Source organism: Lycium ferocissimum, chromosome 2, assembly GCF_029784015.1.
Source record: "Lycium ferocissimum isolate CSIRO_LF1 chromosome 2, AGI_CSIRO_Lferr_CH_V1, whole genome shotgun sequence".
NCBI classification, from domain to species: domain Eukaryota; kingdom Viridiplantae; phylum Streptophyta; class Magnoliopsida; order Solanales; family Solanaceae; genus Lycium; species Lycium ferocissimum.
Genome location: NC_081343.1, coordinates 55,156,181 through 55,174,944, shown reverse-complemented (window position 1 = coordinate 55,174,944; position 18,764 = coordinate 55,156,181). Strand labels below are relative to the sequence as shown.

The 18,764-nt window shown below is 37.2% G+C and overlaps 1 protein-coding gene and 1 pseudogene across 1 annotated transcript; one reads left to right on the top strand and one right to left on the bottom strand.

The window, feature by feature from the left end:
- The first annotated feature begins 4,190 nt into the window (after window positions 1-4,190).
- On the top strand, window positions 4,191-7,149 carry LOC132045567 (uncharacterized; annotated as a pseudogene).
- Window positions 7,150-7,679: 530 nt separating this feature from the next.
- On the bottom strand, window positions 7,680-18,386 carry LOC132045529 (wings apart-like protein 2). The gene is made up of 13 exons (XM_059436115.1): window positions 17,526-18,386; window positions 15,463-15,562; window positions 14,500-14,836; window positions 13,768-13,880; window positions 13,128-13,256; window positions 12,936-13,029; window positions 12,722-12,832; window positions 11,250-11,854; window positions 10,730-10,980; window positions 10,109-10,262; window positions 8,912-9,009; window positions 8,745-8,826; window positions 7,680-8,178 (listed from the first exon to the last, which is right to left on the bottom strand). Exons 1-13 carry the CDS (start codon window positions 18,197-18,199, stop codon window positions 8,095-8,097), a joined length of 2,832 nt encoding a protein of 943 aa, XP_059292098.1. The 5' UTR covers window positions 18,200-18,386; the 3' UTR covers window positions 7,680-8,094.
- Window positions 18,387-18,764: the final 378 nt, after the last annotated feature.

Below are 18,764 nucleotides of genomic sequence, written 5' to 3'. Positions count from 1 at the left end.
CCTTCATTTTTGTTAAGCAAAGACTTTTATAGATGTTGTTCCTACGCCATGATTTCTTCAGTGTGGTACCTTGATGGTCACTTGGATTCTTTCTCTTCCTCCCTAGGATCGAAAACATGTGAAGTCTTTCCATGAGTCGCGATGCTCAACTCCATGTCGTGTGCTCGCGTTGCTAATTCTTCAAAAGTTCGTGGCTTAAGTCCTTGGAGATTGTATGCAACGCCCCGATGCATTCCTTGGATGCACATCAACTCCTTTTCAAGTTGCTCCCAATTATCAATTGATTCTCGTTCGAGATCAGTATACCAATCAAAGGCGTTTCCCTTCAGTGAGCGAACAAATTGTTTAACAAGAAGATCGCCATGTGTACCAAAGATTGCTACAAGTCTCCACAAAATGTGCAACATGTTGTCTTGGATTTCCTTTACCGTCGAATTGTTGCAACTTTGGTGGTTGATATCCAATTGGCGTGGGAAGCCAATCGATCCGCTTGGTATAAGGTTTGGAGTAGTACAACGAGCTTTGTGACGATCCGCCATATTGAGCTCTGATGGTGTTTGTTATCATGTCTTGCAGTTGTTGGACGGACAACGTGGCCACTGAAGCAGATTGATTTGTATTTTGAGCGTTGGGAAATTTGGTGGCAGATTCAACATCTTTTTCTCGTGGTGTTGGGTTATGACTTGAATCTCCACGACTGTAGAGTTCCAACTTGTTCATCAATTGGGCTATTTGAAGATCCTTGTCCTCCACGAATTTCTTCAACGCCTCAATACTTTGCATCATCTCGGCGAGTTGTTCCTCTGTGTTGGTCATCATGGCACTCATCACGTTAGAAGTTGAACAATCCACCATGTCCTCGGACTCGTAAAAGTTAGAGCATGCTTGAGAAACTTCTCTAGACGACGAAAATGAAGGGTTGCCCCTAGATCTTGCAATCGTCATTGTCGATTCGTTCTTGTCTAACGTCTCCAAGGAGATGAAACACTTCGATCCCTCCAAACCACCAGCTTTTAACATGCTACGAGTCATTGGGCAAGCAAGAACAATAACACTTGTGGATGGAACTCCAAGGCTTTACTTTGAGGCCATCACAGTAGTAGATCTCAAAATTTGCAGATTTGATATTGAAGATAAAGAGATGAAGGGCAGAGTTGGTCCCACTGGGCATGCCAAAATTTTGTTCGAAAAAAATTTTGCCAGCAGAAAATAAATAACTACAATCATAAAAAAAAAAAATGTGAAAAAAAATCATTTTATTGATTATTGGGAAATATACGTTGCGTGGCTAATTAGTAGTAGGTAATTATATTTAGTAGCTATAGTTTGCATTAATTACTTTCCACAGTTAAAAGTTGCATGTTAATGACACTTATTAGCTTTTAAGGTAAAATAACTGAACATACTACTATTTTCTCTATTTCATTTTAAGTGACGTATTTAGTTGAACAAAAAATTTAAGAGATTAGATAATGGGATTCACGAGGCTACCAAGAAAGAAAATCAATGGTAATATACAATTATTATATGGAAAAGGGCCAAATATACGCCTGTACTATTGGAAAAGGCCAAATATACCCCTCGTTATAATTTGAATCCAAATATACCTCTCCTGTTATATTGTGCCAAATATGGCCCTTTCTTCCTTCAAGTTATTCAGATGATTCATATTCTACGTCATGAGGCGACATTTGATGAGGTGTATGTCATGTGGTATTGCCACCTCATCACCCCTAACCCATTTTATTCCCGAAAAAGGGTCAAAAATACCCCTGAACTTTCAAATATTGTTCATTTGTCTGGCATCTCATTATCTATTTGTTCTAATTATCCTGAATACATATCTTATTTTTGAAATTATACTCTCCTGTTATATTTTGGTCTTGATTTACCTAATTTAGATGGAGTAACACGTATCGTCCATAATAAAATAACCCATTCCCAATTTTAATTAAAACGCCACCCCTTCATTTGGTAACTCTGACCCAATTACCCCTAAAGAAAACTTCAACTCATAAACAACCAACCAAACACATAACAAATGTGGGACCCACACCAAACCCCTCGTCATCTTCTTCATCCCTTCGCTAGGTGCTTTACCATTAAACCTTTTCTTAACCTTTCGAGTTCTTTAATGGATGAGCCAAAGCTCTGGAATTTTTGGAGCCAAGGTTTATGATGGAGCATTCATTAGTAACAGAAAAAAGGATTTTGAGCACTGTTAAATGGGTTGATTCGAGCAGTGTGTTAATTCCAGTACTTTGGGTCTTAAGCTTGATGAATACAATTTTACAACTGTGCTTAAATGTTTGTGTGTTGAAAGATTGAAAAAGACTAAGGAAATGACTAATTGGGTTGAGAGCTAAAATATGGAAGATACAGAGCAACGGAAGGGCGAAATATCTCCAACGTCAGAGACGAAGATACGCTCGGAGCTGCTAAGAAATCTTTAATCTCATTTCCAAAACCCCAGTGCTTCTTTTTGTGTTCTAAATCTCACTAGCTATTTTCTTGATTTCTTCACTATTTACAATTAATTGATTCATTACAAATCTCAACCTTTTTTCTTCTTCTTGGTTTGTATTAATGCTCTGGAGAAAGGGTTTTCTTTTCTCATTTTACACTACGTGAATTCTACCAGAACTGATAGATTCCCCATTATAGTTTAATTCGATTTTTGTTTTCTTGATACGAATTGATATGGGATGAGTAGTAAAGAAGAAGAGGATTTTTTCGATAGAGGGTTTCAAGCACAAAGTAATGGTGGCTTTGAAGTGACGGACGTCTTTGCAGAATCGTCCGCGGAGGATGATGGCGCTTGATGATGAAGAAGATGATGAGGGGTTTGGTGTGGGTTCCACATTTGTTATGTGTTTGGTTGGTTGTTTATGAGTTGAATAAGTTTAGGGGTAATTGGGTCAGGTAGTGGGTCAAACGAAGGGCGGGTTTTAATCAAAATTGGGAATGGGTTATTTTATTATGAGGCTGATGCGTGTCACTCCATCTATATTGGGGTAAATGAGTACCAAAGTATAATCGTGGGGCATAATTAGCCGAATAGTATAACGAAGGATGCGAATGAACAATATTTGAAAGTTCAAGGATATTTTTAACCCTTTTCTATTTTACTCCTTCCCTTTTTCACAACTAAAATTTCGACCCCTTCCACCATATAATAACGTCTTTAGAAAAAAAGGAGTTACTATTGAAATTAGGAAAAACTAAAGAGCTTCAAGAAGATTCAGAGCAGTTTGCACACTCACAGATTTAATTCGGACCCGGAATTGCACTACTGTACCTCTGTTCAAATTTTCGGTTTTGAAATCAATTAAGTTAAAGTACTTCCTTGTAATTCTTGTTAGTCAATACCTCAATCCGAGCATTTACAAATTGATATCCATTGCTAGGTTATTGAAACTTCTTGATTTGCAGGTATTGGAACAGTGTGAAAAGGAAACGGAAACAAAATTCTTAGATCGGTACCTTAAAATTGTGGTCCTTTTTATCGCGGTAATGGTGAAAATAGTGGTGAAGGGAGTGGAAATGAGTTGGGGGTGATGAGGTGGCAATGACACATGACATTCACCTCATCAAATGTCACGTAGGATATCTAAGGGGGACAACTTTAACAGATGAAGGATATATTTGAGCCAATAATATAACAGAAGGAATATATTTGGATCAAAGTATAACGAGAGGTTTATTTAACCCTTTTTTTATTATTATTTCTGCCATTTAATTTTGAGTTAATTAATGTTAGACCAAACACAAAATTTAAGAAAGATCGACGGACTTTTAAATTGGACAGAGAGAGTACTAGTTTATTAAGAGCCTGTTTGGATGGGCTTAAAAAAAGCGTTTTAATTCTAAAAACAACTTATAAGTCAAAAAAAAAATAAGTTGGTGTAGTCCAACTTATTTTTTTATTTAAAGTGTTTTAAATTAAAGTTTATTTTAGATAAGTTAAACAAACCCAATTAATTTTTGAGAACATTTTAAGACAAATAGCTTTAAAGTGATCAAAACACTCAAAAAAAGTGAAAAACATTTTATAAAGAACTTATAAAGTCTCAATCCAAACGGGCTCTAAGTATCTTTATTTATGCTTGGAAGTCTAGCTAATAATAACAGCCATAATAAATTATGTATGGCAGGACACGAATAATTATATGGAATTTGTCGGTAGTCTTAGCATTTTTCTTACCAAGAACCATTCCATCTGCTTCACGCTTTCTTTTTTTATTTTTTTATTTTTAGTGCAAATTTTCATCATTGCTCCTGCTTCACGCTTTCACTAAGGGACAAATTTGAGTAGAATAATTTTGTATATACTACGATGCATAATTAGTACTAGTACTAAGTAAGTACTTTAAAAAATCACTCTGTCTTCTCTGACCTTCACATGAAGTAATTATAAAATCCCAGACGCATTTCATCATTTTCTTACAAATAGAGCAAAAAGGCAAAATCATATTCAACACTTTCCAAAAATGGAACAAATAGAGCACAAACATGTTGAAGTGAAGGGGCTAAAAATTCATGTAGCTGAAATTGGAAGTGGGAATTCCCCAGTTGTAGTGTTCTTACATGGCTTCCCTGAAATATGGTATTCTTGGAGGCACCAAATGATAGCTGTGGCCAAAGCTGGTTACAGAGCTATTGCACCCGATTTCAGAGGATACGGGTTATCGGATCAGCCACCCCAACCCGAGAAAACCACCTTTCTTGATCTTACCAATGACATCCTTGCACTTCTTGATGCTCTAATATCTCTAAGGTATGTATTTTTTTTTATTTTTATTTTTATTGTAGTTTGGACTAACTTAGTTGGTTATAGCTTTGTTCTAAGGACGAAGTTATTTCATTGTCCCCTTTTTTCTCTCCTGATGGATGTCATAAGATGAGAGAGGGTACTAATTGCTATGCACCTTGCATCAAAGACACTTAGCAAATGACCTTTTTACTTGGCCACACACAGTGTCGGAGGCATTAGAATTTAAATTCAGAAATAGAAATAACTCAGGGTATCATTAGAATGCTTTAAGTACTAGTCGAGGTATGCCTAAGCTAGTCCAGATAATATTGTTCTTAATAAAAAGAATGTTTAAGTTACTGAAGTGTTCTAAAAATTAAATGGTTCAGAGAGAATTATCTCAAGATTGTATAAAACTATAGTCATTGCCATGTCTTGTTATTCTAAAGTTACTGTTGGGCAACTATCAGGAGATTTTGTGATTTGATCAGAACCTAACTTAGGTGGTCTAAGCTCATAATGTGAAATGCATGAATAGTTGTTGGCTAAACCACTTCAGAGCTTGTTTTTTATAGCTCAACCAAATAACTTTTGCTGTATATATTTAAATTTTAGTTGTTATAAGTTAACTATTATATCCTTGTTCTTATTCTGTCTCTCTGTCGGTGTTGGTGCATCTATATCTTTCTCACCTCTGTCTTCCCAATAATGTAGGTTTTTCTTGTTGGTAAAGACTTTGGATCTATTGTCATTTCGCGTTTTGTCACTCTCTATGAGGAGAGAGTCTCTGGATTTATTGGTATGGGAGTGCCATATTTGCCTCCACAACCTCTCCAGTGGAAAGGCCTCCCTGAAGGCTTCTACATTTCGAGATTTGGGGTACGTTAATACATTTTTGATCTCTAATTCGCTTTTGTCATGATTATCATTTTATAGTTCCTCTGCAATCTTGGAGATTTATATTTTAATTCTTTGCAGGAGCCCGGGAGAGCTGAAGCTGATTTTGGTCGCCTTGACGCAAAAACAGTAGTGAGGAATGTATACATTCTTTTCTCCAGAAGTGAAATACCGATAGCCAATGAAGATCAGGAAATCATGGACATTGTGCAACCTTCAACTCCTCTGCCCCCTTGGTTGGTTCTCTGAGGAAGACCTGGCTGCATATGGTGCTTTGTATGAGAACTCTGGATTCCGAACTGCTATGCAGGTTCCTTATAGGTATCATGCACAAACATCTACTGTATGTGTATTCTATGTTGCTCGGAGTCTTCAAAAGTATGGCCACGCGTATGTTGAATCCTCTAAAAGCTGTATCTTTGGAGGATTCGACACTGGTGCGGCATCATTTTTGGAGGGTCCAAGCGATATAGGTTATATTTTGAACTGGAAAGTCCCCTCTTACTGCTTTCTCCTCTCACACTCGTACGTTACACCAGCACAATTGTTATAGTCATTCATGGTCATGGTCAGGAGATACGCACTTGTGTTTTTAATAAGCGAGAAATTTCCGAGAAATAATGGTGCACGATTTGAAACTTGGTGGATAACGGACCTGCCTCTCTACCAGGAGAGGTGGAATTATTTCTCAACATTCATGAAACTACAAGAAAATTCAAGTTATAGGAATTGGACATGAGAGTTACCTTGTATTTGTACTTGTGAGAAAATGCTTGTACTTTGTAAGATGGTCAAGGTGTCTACAAGCTGACTCGGACCACTGTTATAAAAGAAAAAACGTTCCAGAAATTGTTTTGCCGGTTGATTAACTACTGAACACTTTCCTGATATATTCTTTTTTTTTTTTTTTTTTTTCCTTTTTTTGGTTGTTTATGAATTTCATCATGTAATAGGTCACTCGCTGAACAGCTCAACATAACAGATCCAACAGTTCACGTTCCAGCACTGTTTATTATGGGATTGAAGGATTATGTCCTCAAATTTCCAGGAATGGAAGATTACATTAGCAACGGAGGACTCAAAAGTTTAGCGCCTAATATGGAAATTGCCCCTCTGCATGAAGGGAACCCTTTTGTTCATGAACAATTACCCGACGAGGTTAATCAACTCGTGCTAGACTTCCTTACTAAGAATAGTAAGAAATAAGTATTATATAGCCGACCCCAACTTGCTTGGGATCGAATCGTTGTTGTTATTGTTGTTGTCGTTCCTTCTACTGGGATGCTGTATCAAGTCCTAGTTGTGTTCTACATGTAATATTTTGCTGGAGACTGCAGCGACCCTGCAATATCTACGATGCATCCTGAATACACCTGTCTAGTCTAAAGTAATGTGTGAAATTATGAAAAACGAGGCTTGAAACAGCCATGTTCCTTCTCTCTTTTCTTCTGTTAATATTATGAATGTTAAGTGCCTGGAGCTATTATTTTGAAACACAAGTGCCAATATAAATTATTTAAATCGTCATGTGGAATGTTTAAAACATTAAAGGAATTTCATTTCATTGTGAAACCAACATGGTAAAGCAGCAAACGCAAGGACTTTAGCTTCCTCTTCTTTCTTTTTTTTTTTCTTTTTTTTTAACCTCTCCAAAGGTTCGTGCCAATCTCATATTTGATCAAATGATTTTCCCCTGTTATACATACCCTAGTTAAAATTTCTTATTTTTTCATATTATAAACGAGTGCTCTTAATATTAGCACGCAGTCCAATCAGTCGAAGAAAATAACAAAAATAAAACGAGAGAAGAAGAAAAAAAGTGCAGTACTCATAGTCCATCTGAACAACTTTTAGAGAACCCTCTCAACAGATTTTTTTCAAATATAAGTTTGCTGGACAGCCAAAAAAAGAACAGATTGAAGTGTTTTTACTAAAAACTTTTAGCAGTGTGCCAAACACACAGCATCACGATCTTAACAAGGTAAAATTACAACTTGAGATGATTGTTTGTGAAATGTTTACTGTAAGCTTAGCCATAACAACCGTTCTCAACTTCTCATTAAGATAGGTATAAAAGTTTCCACGTTTAACTAGTAACAAAGAAAATATAAGTGCATAACAAGTCGCCAGATGGAGAAATCTTCACTAAAAATTACAATCGTGTTTCACATTCATAATCGTTCTTCATGTACAAGCATCTCAGCCCACACACCACCTGGTGATAATCGGCTGGAAAATAGGAAGAAAAAAAAAATCTGTGAAGACTAGAGAAATCATAGTCAAACAAGGGCCACGACTCACAAAACCTGAGATAGGATTTGTAATGCACCAATGGATGACCACCAATGCTACAGAGAAGGGTAGTAAGCTGTACAAAGTCTCATTGTTACCATCTTCGAGGAAAAGATGCCGAAGGAAAAGGAAACGATGGAGATCTCGTGCTCTCACCGAACTCTACAAGATTCTATTACTTCAAGCACTGTCGAGTGAGTCTCCGGCGAAATCATGTTCAGCGTCATGTGGAATTCCTGGATAAGCGATACAAATTTACATATACATATAAAAATCAGTAGGAAAGCAGCGTCAATGTTACAGATTTTCTTGTAGCAATCAGTAAGACGGACTGTTAGAATCGGTTAGGTATTTGAAACTGAGTTTCCCCATCTGCAGTTTAGTCAACCCACTTCCCTTTTTTTTGTCATAATGGTGGTGTCCGAACCACCTTGCACGCACCTACACAATCCACCTAGTACTACTACCTCCCACCAACACAAGTACTGGGTAACTCTGCCTACCAAGGCCTAGGTAGATGGGAAGAAATCACCTAGTGCTTTTTGTCCCTACTAAAATTTGAAACCTGATCTCCCATGGTTCTCACCCACTTCATTTATCATTAAGCCACGGTAATTTCAATTTAACAAGCACCCTTGTCTCAGTTAGTTTGCTAGCCAGGTTAATGAAAGATTAAATCATGAATCCAAGCCCTTGGGTCCTAATGGAGAAAATTGAATGCAATTTTTAAAAGTTGGGAGAGAAATATAAAATTTCTACTGTCATATGCTATCAACTCAAAGAACAGTACAAGATCACATACCACAAATCTCTCCAGCACAGGTACAAGAACGGACAATTTATGATCTGGTAAGTAACCAGCAATTGCCTGCCGTATGCTCTTGCTGATGCAAAGAAAGATTTTGAACATAAGAAACCATTTAAGTGAGAGATAACAGAGAAAAAAGTAATTCCAAAGACATAACTAACCTCTCAGTTGAAAGGAAGGCAAGAAGGAGAGCTGAATAAGCTTCAATAATCATTTTTTCAGCCTCTTTCTCTCCCTGTAATACAGCCTCTTCATCATCCTGTACAAGACAAAGACAACCACATTCAATTTAGTAACGACATGGTCAAAGCTGAAAATAATCTAGCATAGTGGTAGTATATGGTAAGATCAGTTTAACCTTGCTTTCATGTTCAATCAGCTGAAATCTCTCAAAACATTTAGGAACCAATTCAACAGACTGAACAAACTCCTCCACTATCTTTTAGTTTATCTCTCTTGCCCCCACCCCAGCCCAAGTGGGTTTTATATGGCTACAGGCTACAAGTAGCAAAGCTCGCTGTCCCTTTTAGGGCGCATGAAGCTAAAATTCTGGTGATGTGATAGGCAAGTTGAATTTGACAATCAAAAACTGGCATCACTGAGCAGATTTGGAAAGTGGAAAACGATTAATGAAAATTCAGTATAGTTATTCAATTTGAGAATATAGAACTAGAATATACTTAATACCTAAAGAGCATGTTTCTAGAAAGAAGATACTTGACACTCCAGACATAGAATTAATATTTTTGAACATCAATGTATTTATTGACCACTTGGTCTGATGGGCATTTTAGACCTCGGAATAACAATACAAAACTAATAACCATTTCATTTGTGGTGAGCAAATTATACCCAGCTTGGAATATAAAGGACTAGTTGAGTTACTGAGTAATCGCGAAAATTAGTTCTTAAAATTAGCCAAAGAATATCACATCCTGTTTCAATACCGAAACGGAATTATGTGCAAAGGCTTAAGCTCTGGAGTCACCTCGAGACCCCAAACTCTCCATTATGTTGTTCCAGGGATGAACTCGTGCACATGTAATACTCAATCCATACTTCTAAAAGTTAAACCAAAAAGTTATTATTTCAGCAAACGGTGTAATTAGGTAGAATTTGATAAAGCATGCCCATGGAATCAATTTTTGAGTCCCCCTCTAGTTTTACCGTTAGGTGATTGACTTCTCTGCGAATCACATGGAGAATAAATAACTGAGGACAAAATGAAATAACCCAACGATTCCAGACTCAGGACCAAACAACACAAAAATAGCCATGCAATCAGTAAAAAGCACTCGACTTTTAGACGGAAAAAAAAAAAAAAAAAAAAAAAAACAAGAAAATATTTGGGGAAATACCCATTGCAAACTTTTTCCTTCCCCAGCAGCCTCTCCAGCCCCTTGATTTGCCAGAAAGATTGCACATAGCAGAGGGATTACATCTGTCTGGGTCTCCCCCTCAAACAAACCTTCTGATCCAGGCAATGAAACACTAGCAGCTGCAAGTCTAGACCTGCCATTAGCAAAAAGGTTGGTTTAATAAGTGCAACTGTTCATCAGTGTTTTATCATCTGCAACTGAAAATCTGAGACTTGAAAATCGCAATAACAACTCACTTTCGGCAGACAAAATTGACATGATTGCATACCAGTATAAGCAAACTACTACTAAATGACAAAATGTAAAATGGTTGAATTAATGATTACAGGATGTACTTCCTTCTTTTTAAGGTGGGAGTAGACTATAAGGTGGGACCATGGGAGTAGGAACCACTTCCAAATAAGGAAGGATATGCAAGCATCAATAATCAAGAACAAACTACAAACAACTTCAATAAATTATCAGTCACTTTCTCAATATTCAATAACTGCAAGGAAAGCAATCCAAAATACAGTGATAATAACCAAATAGTCGCAAAAGCTGATCATGTAAAGCCTGCAGAGTACAACTTGAAGTATAAATCAAAGGAAAAATATTCACCTATTGCAGCCATCCTTCTCCACCAAATTGACAAGCAAACCCAAAATAGCAACAAGAAAATCTAGCTCTTGATCACTGAGATGGCCATCACTGTCAGACCCAACAGTTGATTTTGATGACCCATTACAATCCAAATGCAAGCTGAAGGACGGAAAATGGCTGGCGATCAAAGCAGACAAAGCTTCCAGTCCACCACTGGCAGCAATTTGCTGACAGCCCATAGGGTTGTCATTTGTCAAGTTCATCAGGACCTGTCATTTGATTGAATATGTATTAAGAGACTCGCGTATCAAGAGATTGCAGAAAATTTGAGCATACTAGAGCAATCCTGGAAACAAAATGAAGACAAGTAACGACTCAAAGGTTCTCCAACAAACATTGACCTGTACAACTATATCATTCCAACATAAATTGATGTGTTTCCATAATTAACAACTGAAAGAACCATAGAGAATAGAGAAATGCTTCCATGCTTCATTATAGCATACATATATTATTAACATTAAGTGAGGTAAATCACCTTAACAGCTGTGAGAAGGCAATCTGCCAGAAGGGTCGACATTTCCGCATCTGCATCAGAACAACAAGAGGCCTGACCAGATTGATTGTTCTCCTTGCTACTTGACTCTTGTTTGTTCTCTTGGCTACTTGACTCTTGCTGGCTTCGCACAATGAGAGATTGGCATCCATCATCACGTTCAAGAAGTGATGTCTGCCTAATTTGAGTTTGCGATGGCTTTTGCTTAGTAGACAGTAAATCCCATCGTGAAGGTTCAAAATCATCATCAAATGCAAAAGGGTCTTGACTCTCTTCCATAAGTTCAAGACTCTTTTCTCCATTACTTCTTTGACTATCACCAATCAAAAAATTCACTCTTGATGAATTCTTGTTGACCCCAAAACCGAAGTCCTCAGAAGCTCCACTACATGACCCAGACTTGGAGGATTCAATCCTCAATTTAAGCTGCCACGAATCACTGGTGGAAGTGCTAGCATAATCTAAATTAGATCTGGACGAACCAATCTGATCAGTTTGAGTTTCACTTAAGTTCTTCTGGGAACAGGAACCTTCACTTGTATAGCATGTCGTAGAAGAATCAATGCACAAAATCTGACAACCACCATCTACAAGTTCAAAATGAGAAATTATTCAACATCTGAAGCTAATTAAGGTTTCATTGGCTAATAAAAAAATCAGAGAGGAATGTTCTGTTTGATTGGTAGCTCTTCCACCGTACTTCCACCAAGTCTAGAATTCAAGTTGGGCAGTTGGCTAATATTTATCCGATGGAAGAAAAGACTTTTATGGGACCCCTTCACTCTGAAGAGAAACTTCCATAGCCATGGGATGCAGGGCCACTTCCTATTTAATAAAGCTTTTCCTCGCCGAACTACCAAATGGTAGCACTAAATTGCTTTTAGAATGGTTGACAAAGTTAAGAGCTGAAGAGTTGGATTGTGGAATTGATATGCCTACTGTTAGCATTTAGTGCTGTTTATGAATAGTGTGGAAGGTGATATTTCATGCTTAGCATTCAATAATACTAGGGACAAACAAGAGATACCAAAGCTGCCCTACTTCAATATCTTTTTCTGGTTAGAAAGACAAATTCCACAGGATCCTCCTGATAAACTTCATTGACCTTCACTGTGGAGTCTACTCTGCCAAAGAGTTCATATCTAATAAAGGTGCATCATTAAATTATCAAAAATCCGATTAAAAATAACAACAACGAAGCGAAACAAAGTCAGCCATCAAACCACAAAATCTATTCCTACTATAGTAGTTTCTTGCATTATAATTTAACACACCACATTCATGGGTGAGAGAATCCAGAGAAGAGGAGAAGAATGTGGAGAGGATATTTCTTTGTCACTAGAACTTTGAGCTTCTGAGAACAACGCCATGATTTTCTTCTTGACCTCGCAAGCTACAATCAGCACATTGATATGGAACAAAAGTTTATCCAGGGATAAGTTGAAACATCTTACCCTTGTTGTCTGATAGTGAACGTAATTCTGAAGCACGAGCAGTTCCATCAGAGAGGTTACAGACTTTTCCATCATTGGAACTTTCCAAAGAAGTTCTACGCAGGGAAGCCCCTAAATTTGAACAAGTTAACAGAGAGGAAGCGTCATAAACCAAGGGACAAAAAAAATGGCAACATGAAAATGACTAAAGGAAGACAAGATAAGAGGCTAGTACCTGAGAGAATCTTGATCACACTTAAGATTAGCTTTGTGAAAGACCTTGGGGAGTTCAGACTATCAAACTTCCCTTTCATTTGAAGTAAGTGATTCTGAAACAAAACCAGTAGTGAACTGAACATCCAAGAATTCAAGGATACAGAAAGGCAGTCTACTACAAACGTAAAGTCGGAAGGTATATTGATGTTACCTGATTGTCCATACTAAGAAAGGTCGCATTTTCCATGATCTTCAAACATTTTAAGAGTAGCACCAGACTTTCTACAGCAGCATTATCTTTAGAATCTAAGATAGACTGTGAGCTTTGCTTTGACCACCCCTGCAGAGAAAGTAATGTCAGGGCAGCTGCTCCACATAATTGACATTCTCCACAAACGAGAAAATCCTGTTAAGCATAATACTCACTATCTAAACACTCTCACAAAGCTCACAGCTTACATCAAAATGCCCATCTAAATTTCCACTTATTGATAACAACATGAGTTAAGAAGCAAGAAGGATAACTCAAATAACAACCTTGAAGTCACACATATTGCATATGTACACCAAAATATCTAGATAAATGTCAACAAACATAGAAATTCTCTTCGACATGCATATATATGCATAATCACAATCTGAACCTTCTGGACAAAAACAAAGGATACGAAGGGGGTGATGGGGCACACAGGACATCGTGCTTTAAATCCAAAATGGACATGTCACCGCTCCAACTCAGAGCTTAAATATAAGAGGAATTACAGAGCATGTTGTTGGCTCTTCACATGTCACAAATTTATGAGGGACATCTCTGGTAATAACAACACAGAAAATAACATACAGGCTCACACCTCCAAAACAGAGTGACAACTCCTTGCCACCACAAAGACTGCATCAAGTCCTCCAAGCTCTCTCAGCTTTTCTTTGAAATTGCCCCCACTTTTCCGCATAGTACCAGAAGTATCTGAGTGAATTCAGAAAGAAAGAGGAAAAAGAAAAATATGTTATATTATGCAAAAATGGTATGAAATACAGATCACTGTCAAGGTAGCCTGAGTATCCACGTGAATTCTTAAAAATGATTCAATTGTAAGCCATACTTAAAGTAAGACTGGCAAAAAAGACATGGGTCTTATCACTACAAGATTCTACAACATTATATGATAGAATTTCCAGAAACAGAAAAAGAGTCAGATCTGAAGTTCTGAAAGCAAGAGCATCTAAAAGAAACAGCCACTAAATAACACAAATGTAAATTAAGGAAATAACCAGGAAAGCATCATATAAGTCGTGAATATATAAAAAAAAAAAAGCATAGGGCTACTTAGCTCTTCAGTTTTCTGTCTTTTTATCTCTTGGGAGAAGACATAGGTAGCAACCAAAATGCAATCTCACAAAGTTACAGAATTGCAAGCTACTCAGATTAACTTTCAATAATTATAACAAAATTGCAACCAACCCACCCATCCTAAAGGATAAATATATAGTAAATAGCCTTGAATTTTCCAGTACCGGAAGAAGAAAAGACAGATCGAACAAAGAGATATTATCCCTCAAAGGACCAATTTAAGTGCCAAACGAACCTTCAATAGAGATAGTAGACAAGCAAGCTTTTGCCATTGTCAGTAGACTAATCCATTTTGGGTTTAACTCTGGTCTGTTGTGTCCATCATTTCCATCATTTGGCTTTATTTCCTTGCAAGAAACAAGAACGTCCTGCACCTTGCGGGTTATTGAAGAGGAAGTAGAATCTAGCCCTTTTACACAATCCTGAGAAACATCAGCATCTAAGCGCATCGCCAAAAGTTTGCTCCCAATAGTTGGAGCTTTTGCTGTGGAAGCAGGAGCAGCAACTGGTTTTAACAATTTTATAAGAAAGCGAATGCAGCTGGGTGAATCGAGAAGGTGGTCGTCTCCTCCCTGGAAAAAAATGGAAGATCAAAAACAGAAGGAATGGAAAAGTTCCCAGATAACTTAATACGAACCAAATTAAGCAATCAAAGAGTAATTTTAGCATACAGATACAACTTATAAGGAAAGTTAACTTGGAGGAAGAAAGTTTTATGAAGTTTAAAATAGTTAAAACACAATATTACATCAATTGATGAAGGAGCATCCATGGTATGGTTGCTCGCAAACCACCAAAAAGAGAAAAAGGAAAGGAAAATGGGGGGTTCTCTTTCTTCAATTCCATGGTTCTCATTTCTGAGAAGACAAGTTAACAGAATAAATCTGATATAAAACTGAGGCCTTGACGTCAATTGAGAAGAGACTATTTCCAATCACACATATGCAAAAGTTACTCATCTAGCAGACAGAATAAAGACTTCAAAACTTCCAAAACATAATTGTCCAATCTTTCAAATTTAATGAATCGGTGCATGCCACGCACTTGCTTAATTGGGGGTTTCCCACTGTGTTCCAACTAGAGCGGGGAAAAAGCATTTCCCTATCTGACAAATCAAGTAGAATATGCAATAAGCCAATAACCTAGAACTAACATACAGATGGGAGGGCTACACTGCTACAGAGACGAAGTAACTTACATCACTGGTCAAAATGTAGAATAGAGCTGCTGCAGCAAGGTTGCTAGGTGAGTCATCAAAGCTGAGTCCCAAAACAGCATCAATAATTGTTTTTGCCATCCTGACATCAAAATCTTGGCAAGTTATTCCAATGGGGAATAAGGGTTAATAATTAGCAATCAGACCACTAAATTCAAGGAAAATGCTATATATTCAGGATAAGCTGATTATATGTATCTTCAATCAAAGTTATTGGAATTATGAAAATCAGAAATTTAGACCTCAAAATGTCGAATTATTTCAAAAAAAGACGCCATCCCCATATGGTTACCAATGACAGCTATAAGTTGTAAAATATTATTTATCTCAGCTATTAGTAGTCTGCTCGTACTTCCAGACTTGATGATTTACCTACTAGACTATCAATTAAATGGAACACTCATTTGAAGGCTCCATCAACTGGCAGTCATGGAACTTTAACTGGCAATTTCTGAACATATCCAAGCTAACCCATTTATTCATAATACTATCAAAGGGACAATAGGACCATTCAGAGCCAATTATAAATGTAAAAGCTTCATAATGAACCTAGGTCGGGTATCCTCTCCATAGACAAAACAAAGCCAAAGAGGTCCTCATACGATGGGTTTAGGTGTACCTAATTCTATGAACTCCCAAAAAACCAACTACAAGGTTGTTGTAAATAAAACTAATTATATATCGACTTTATGTCAAAAACTGGCTTTACGGGCTCCAAAACTGCTTCAAAATTACTGATGAGTTCCCGACGCTCATTTGCTGGACATATCCACTTCTTGTTGTGATGCCAGCTAGCACAACTTTTCTTACTATTGGATACATACTCTGACACAAGCTGGCAAAACTAGACCTTAAATTCCCGAACAGAATATTATCTAAGGAACTTTTGAAGTTGTCATTGGTCACTTGATTAAAAGCTAAGATTTTTATCCAATTGAACACAATAAATCAGCTCAAGCAGCTTCATTTATAGGGAAGATAATGGGGGCAGGTGAGGCAAGGCAGGGGAAAGCCTCCCCTAAACCTACTTCAACCCACACACAATATGCTCCCCTCACCCCCCTGCAACGCTCTGCACCACCTTGCCCTGTTCCACCTCATTAAAATAAATTTCTCTCTTTTTTCTGAATATTAATATATTTTTCCTTTATTTCGTTTTTATTGCTTTCATCATATTCAATTAATTTATTATATTTCTAGAGGTTGTTTTGTAAGAATAGCAATCAGCTAATATTGTTTCTTCTCTATGTGTTTAATCTCTCATTCGAGAAGAAAATTAAAGTTTCAGTCTATTGAATAAACACTAGTGACATCCAATTATTATGTACGAGCAGGATGAATTACGGATGTTAAAAGGAGGGACAGGGATCTCCTCAAGGTTCTGGTTCAACAAAAAAAGGAAGTTCATCGCGGGAAGTGTGGTAAGAGCACAACACGAGTTCATATCCCGGCTAATACACCAAGTCTATTATATAAGTGGAGAAGGGTAGAGAGGTAGGATCATTATGAGTTCTAGAATCTCAGTTGTTTAAAATAAAGGAAGAACTGGGATATCAAAACATTAAACTGGAAGATAATTACGCATCACACGCTACATTTAAAAAAATGAAATCTCCCTCCACCACCGAGTAAGAATTTCCCACCCCTGATCTGCCAAGCTTCCCCTGCCCTAGTGCCATGCCCCAACAACAACAACTATTACTACACCTCCGACCCAAACAACTTAGGTTCGGCTATATGAATCATCACTGACCATGTTCCCCTGCCCTATTACCATCCCTATTAGTTTCCTTTTTCAAACAAAATTTGCATAAGACTGAAAGATAATTTGTACATTTTTTCGCTCAGCTATCAAATTCCTGTATCTGGAAATGCTTATGTATGTATGTCCTATAACATGTATATACAAATTACCTAAGAAAATTAAGCAACACTATCATAACTGAGCTTTCAAGAAATCAAGATTTATGTTTATCAAAACAAGAAAATATTTACACTCATCAAAATTCTAACTAAACAATATTTAAAAGCCAAATTTCAACTACCCGTGAGCCCTTAAAAGGCGACGCTGCTGAGCTGTTCCACATATAGATAACAACGACAATAAACTCGCCCTTCTTATCCTCACAGGCTGCCCTTTCCTCAAACCATCCAACGCGAAATTCACTTCATCCATATGTTCCATCATCTCACCACATTCTTGAGTCTCCATCAACGTCGCCGTTGGACCCAACGAAGGCAACCCCAAATCCTTCGATTTCACCTTCTTCTTCTTCTTCAACAAAACCCCATTTTCCTTACCCTTTCCAGTCTTCTTCGCCTTTTTCGGTTCTTGTAAACCCCCATCAAATTTCTCAAGACTACCATATTCCATTAAAAATTCATCTGATTCTTGTGATGAATTCAAACTACCATAAGGCTCCCAATCAAACATCTTTACTTTCTTGGGTTTCCATAAAACCCCATCATCATGACCACCCTCAAAATCCTCTCTATCCTCTTTTCTTGAGGGCAAAATAGTCAATTCCTGAGATGACCCAACATCAAATGGATCTTGCGAATTATTGAAATTCGATGACCAGTGAACAGAGTCTTGAGATGAAAACCCAAAACTGTAAATATCTTGTGAATTTTCCTGTGAAACGTTGTCGTTTAAGCCTGATTCAGAGTAACTTCGAGACATGCTTCTACTACGCCGGCCGTAAGTTCTAACGATCATTTTCCAATGGAGAATTCAAAATTCCTAATTTCCTATCACTGGATCAACTAATATTCAGGTATTTTCGTAATTAAAATTGAAAATTTGGGGTGATTTGGAAATTGAAATTAGGGTTTATTGAAAGTGTGTTCTTTGCTGGTATGATTTGAAGATTTGAAAAAACGAAGATCGGGACTTCGAGGCGTGTGAGTGAGAGAAAATGGACTTTTTTATTGTTTTGATTAAATATAAGCGTTAATTTTGAAGGATCTGACCCGTTCATTTTGAAATTTGAACGGTACGATTTTAGTATAGTTTTGTTTGGAGACTTGGACCACCTGCCTAGTGGGGACCGTTAGATACTTACTGCAGAACTAAACTTGCCGTTAATTTCCGTTAGCTCATTGGTAAAATTTGAAAGCCCACAGATGTAGATGAACAAAGCCCAATATAACAGAAAATGGGCAAACAAGCCATCATTCTTCATTTCTTTGTCATGATCATGAAATATGAAATTATAGATTTGTAGTAAATTAAGCAAGTGGTAAAAAATTATTCAAACTTGATATCTAGATTAAAATTATAT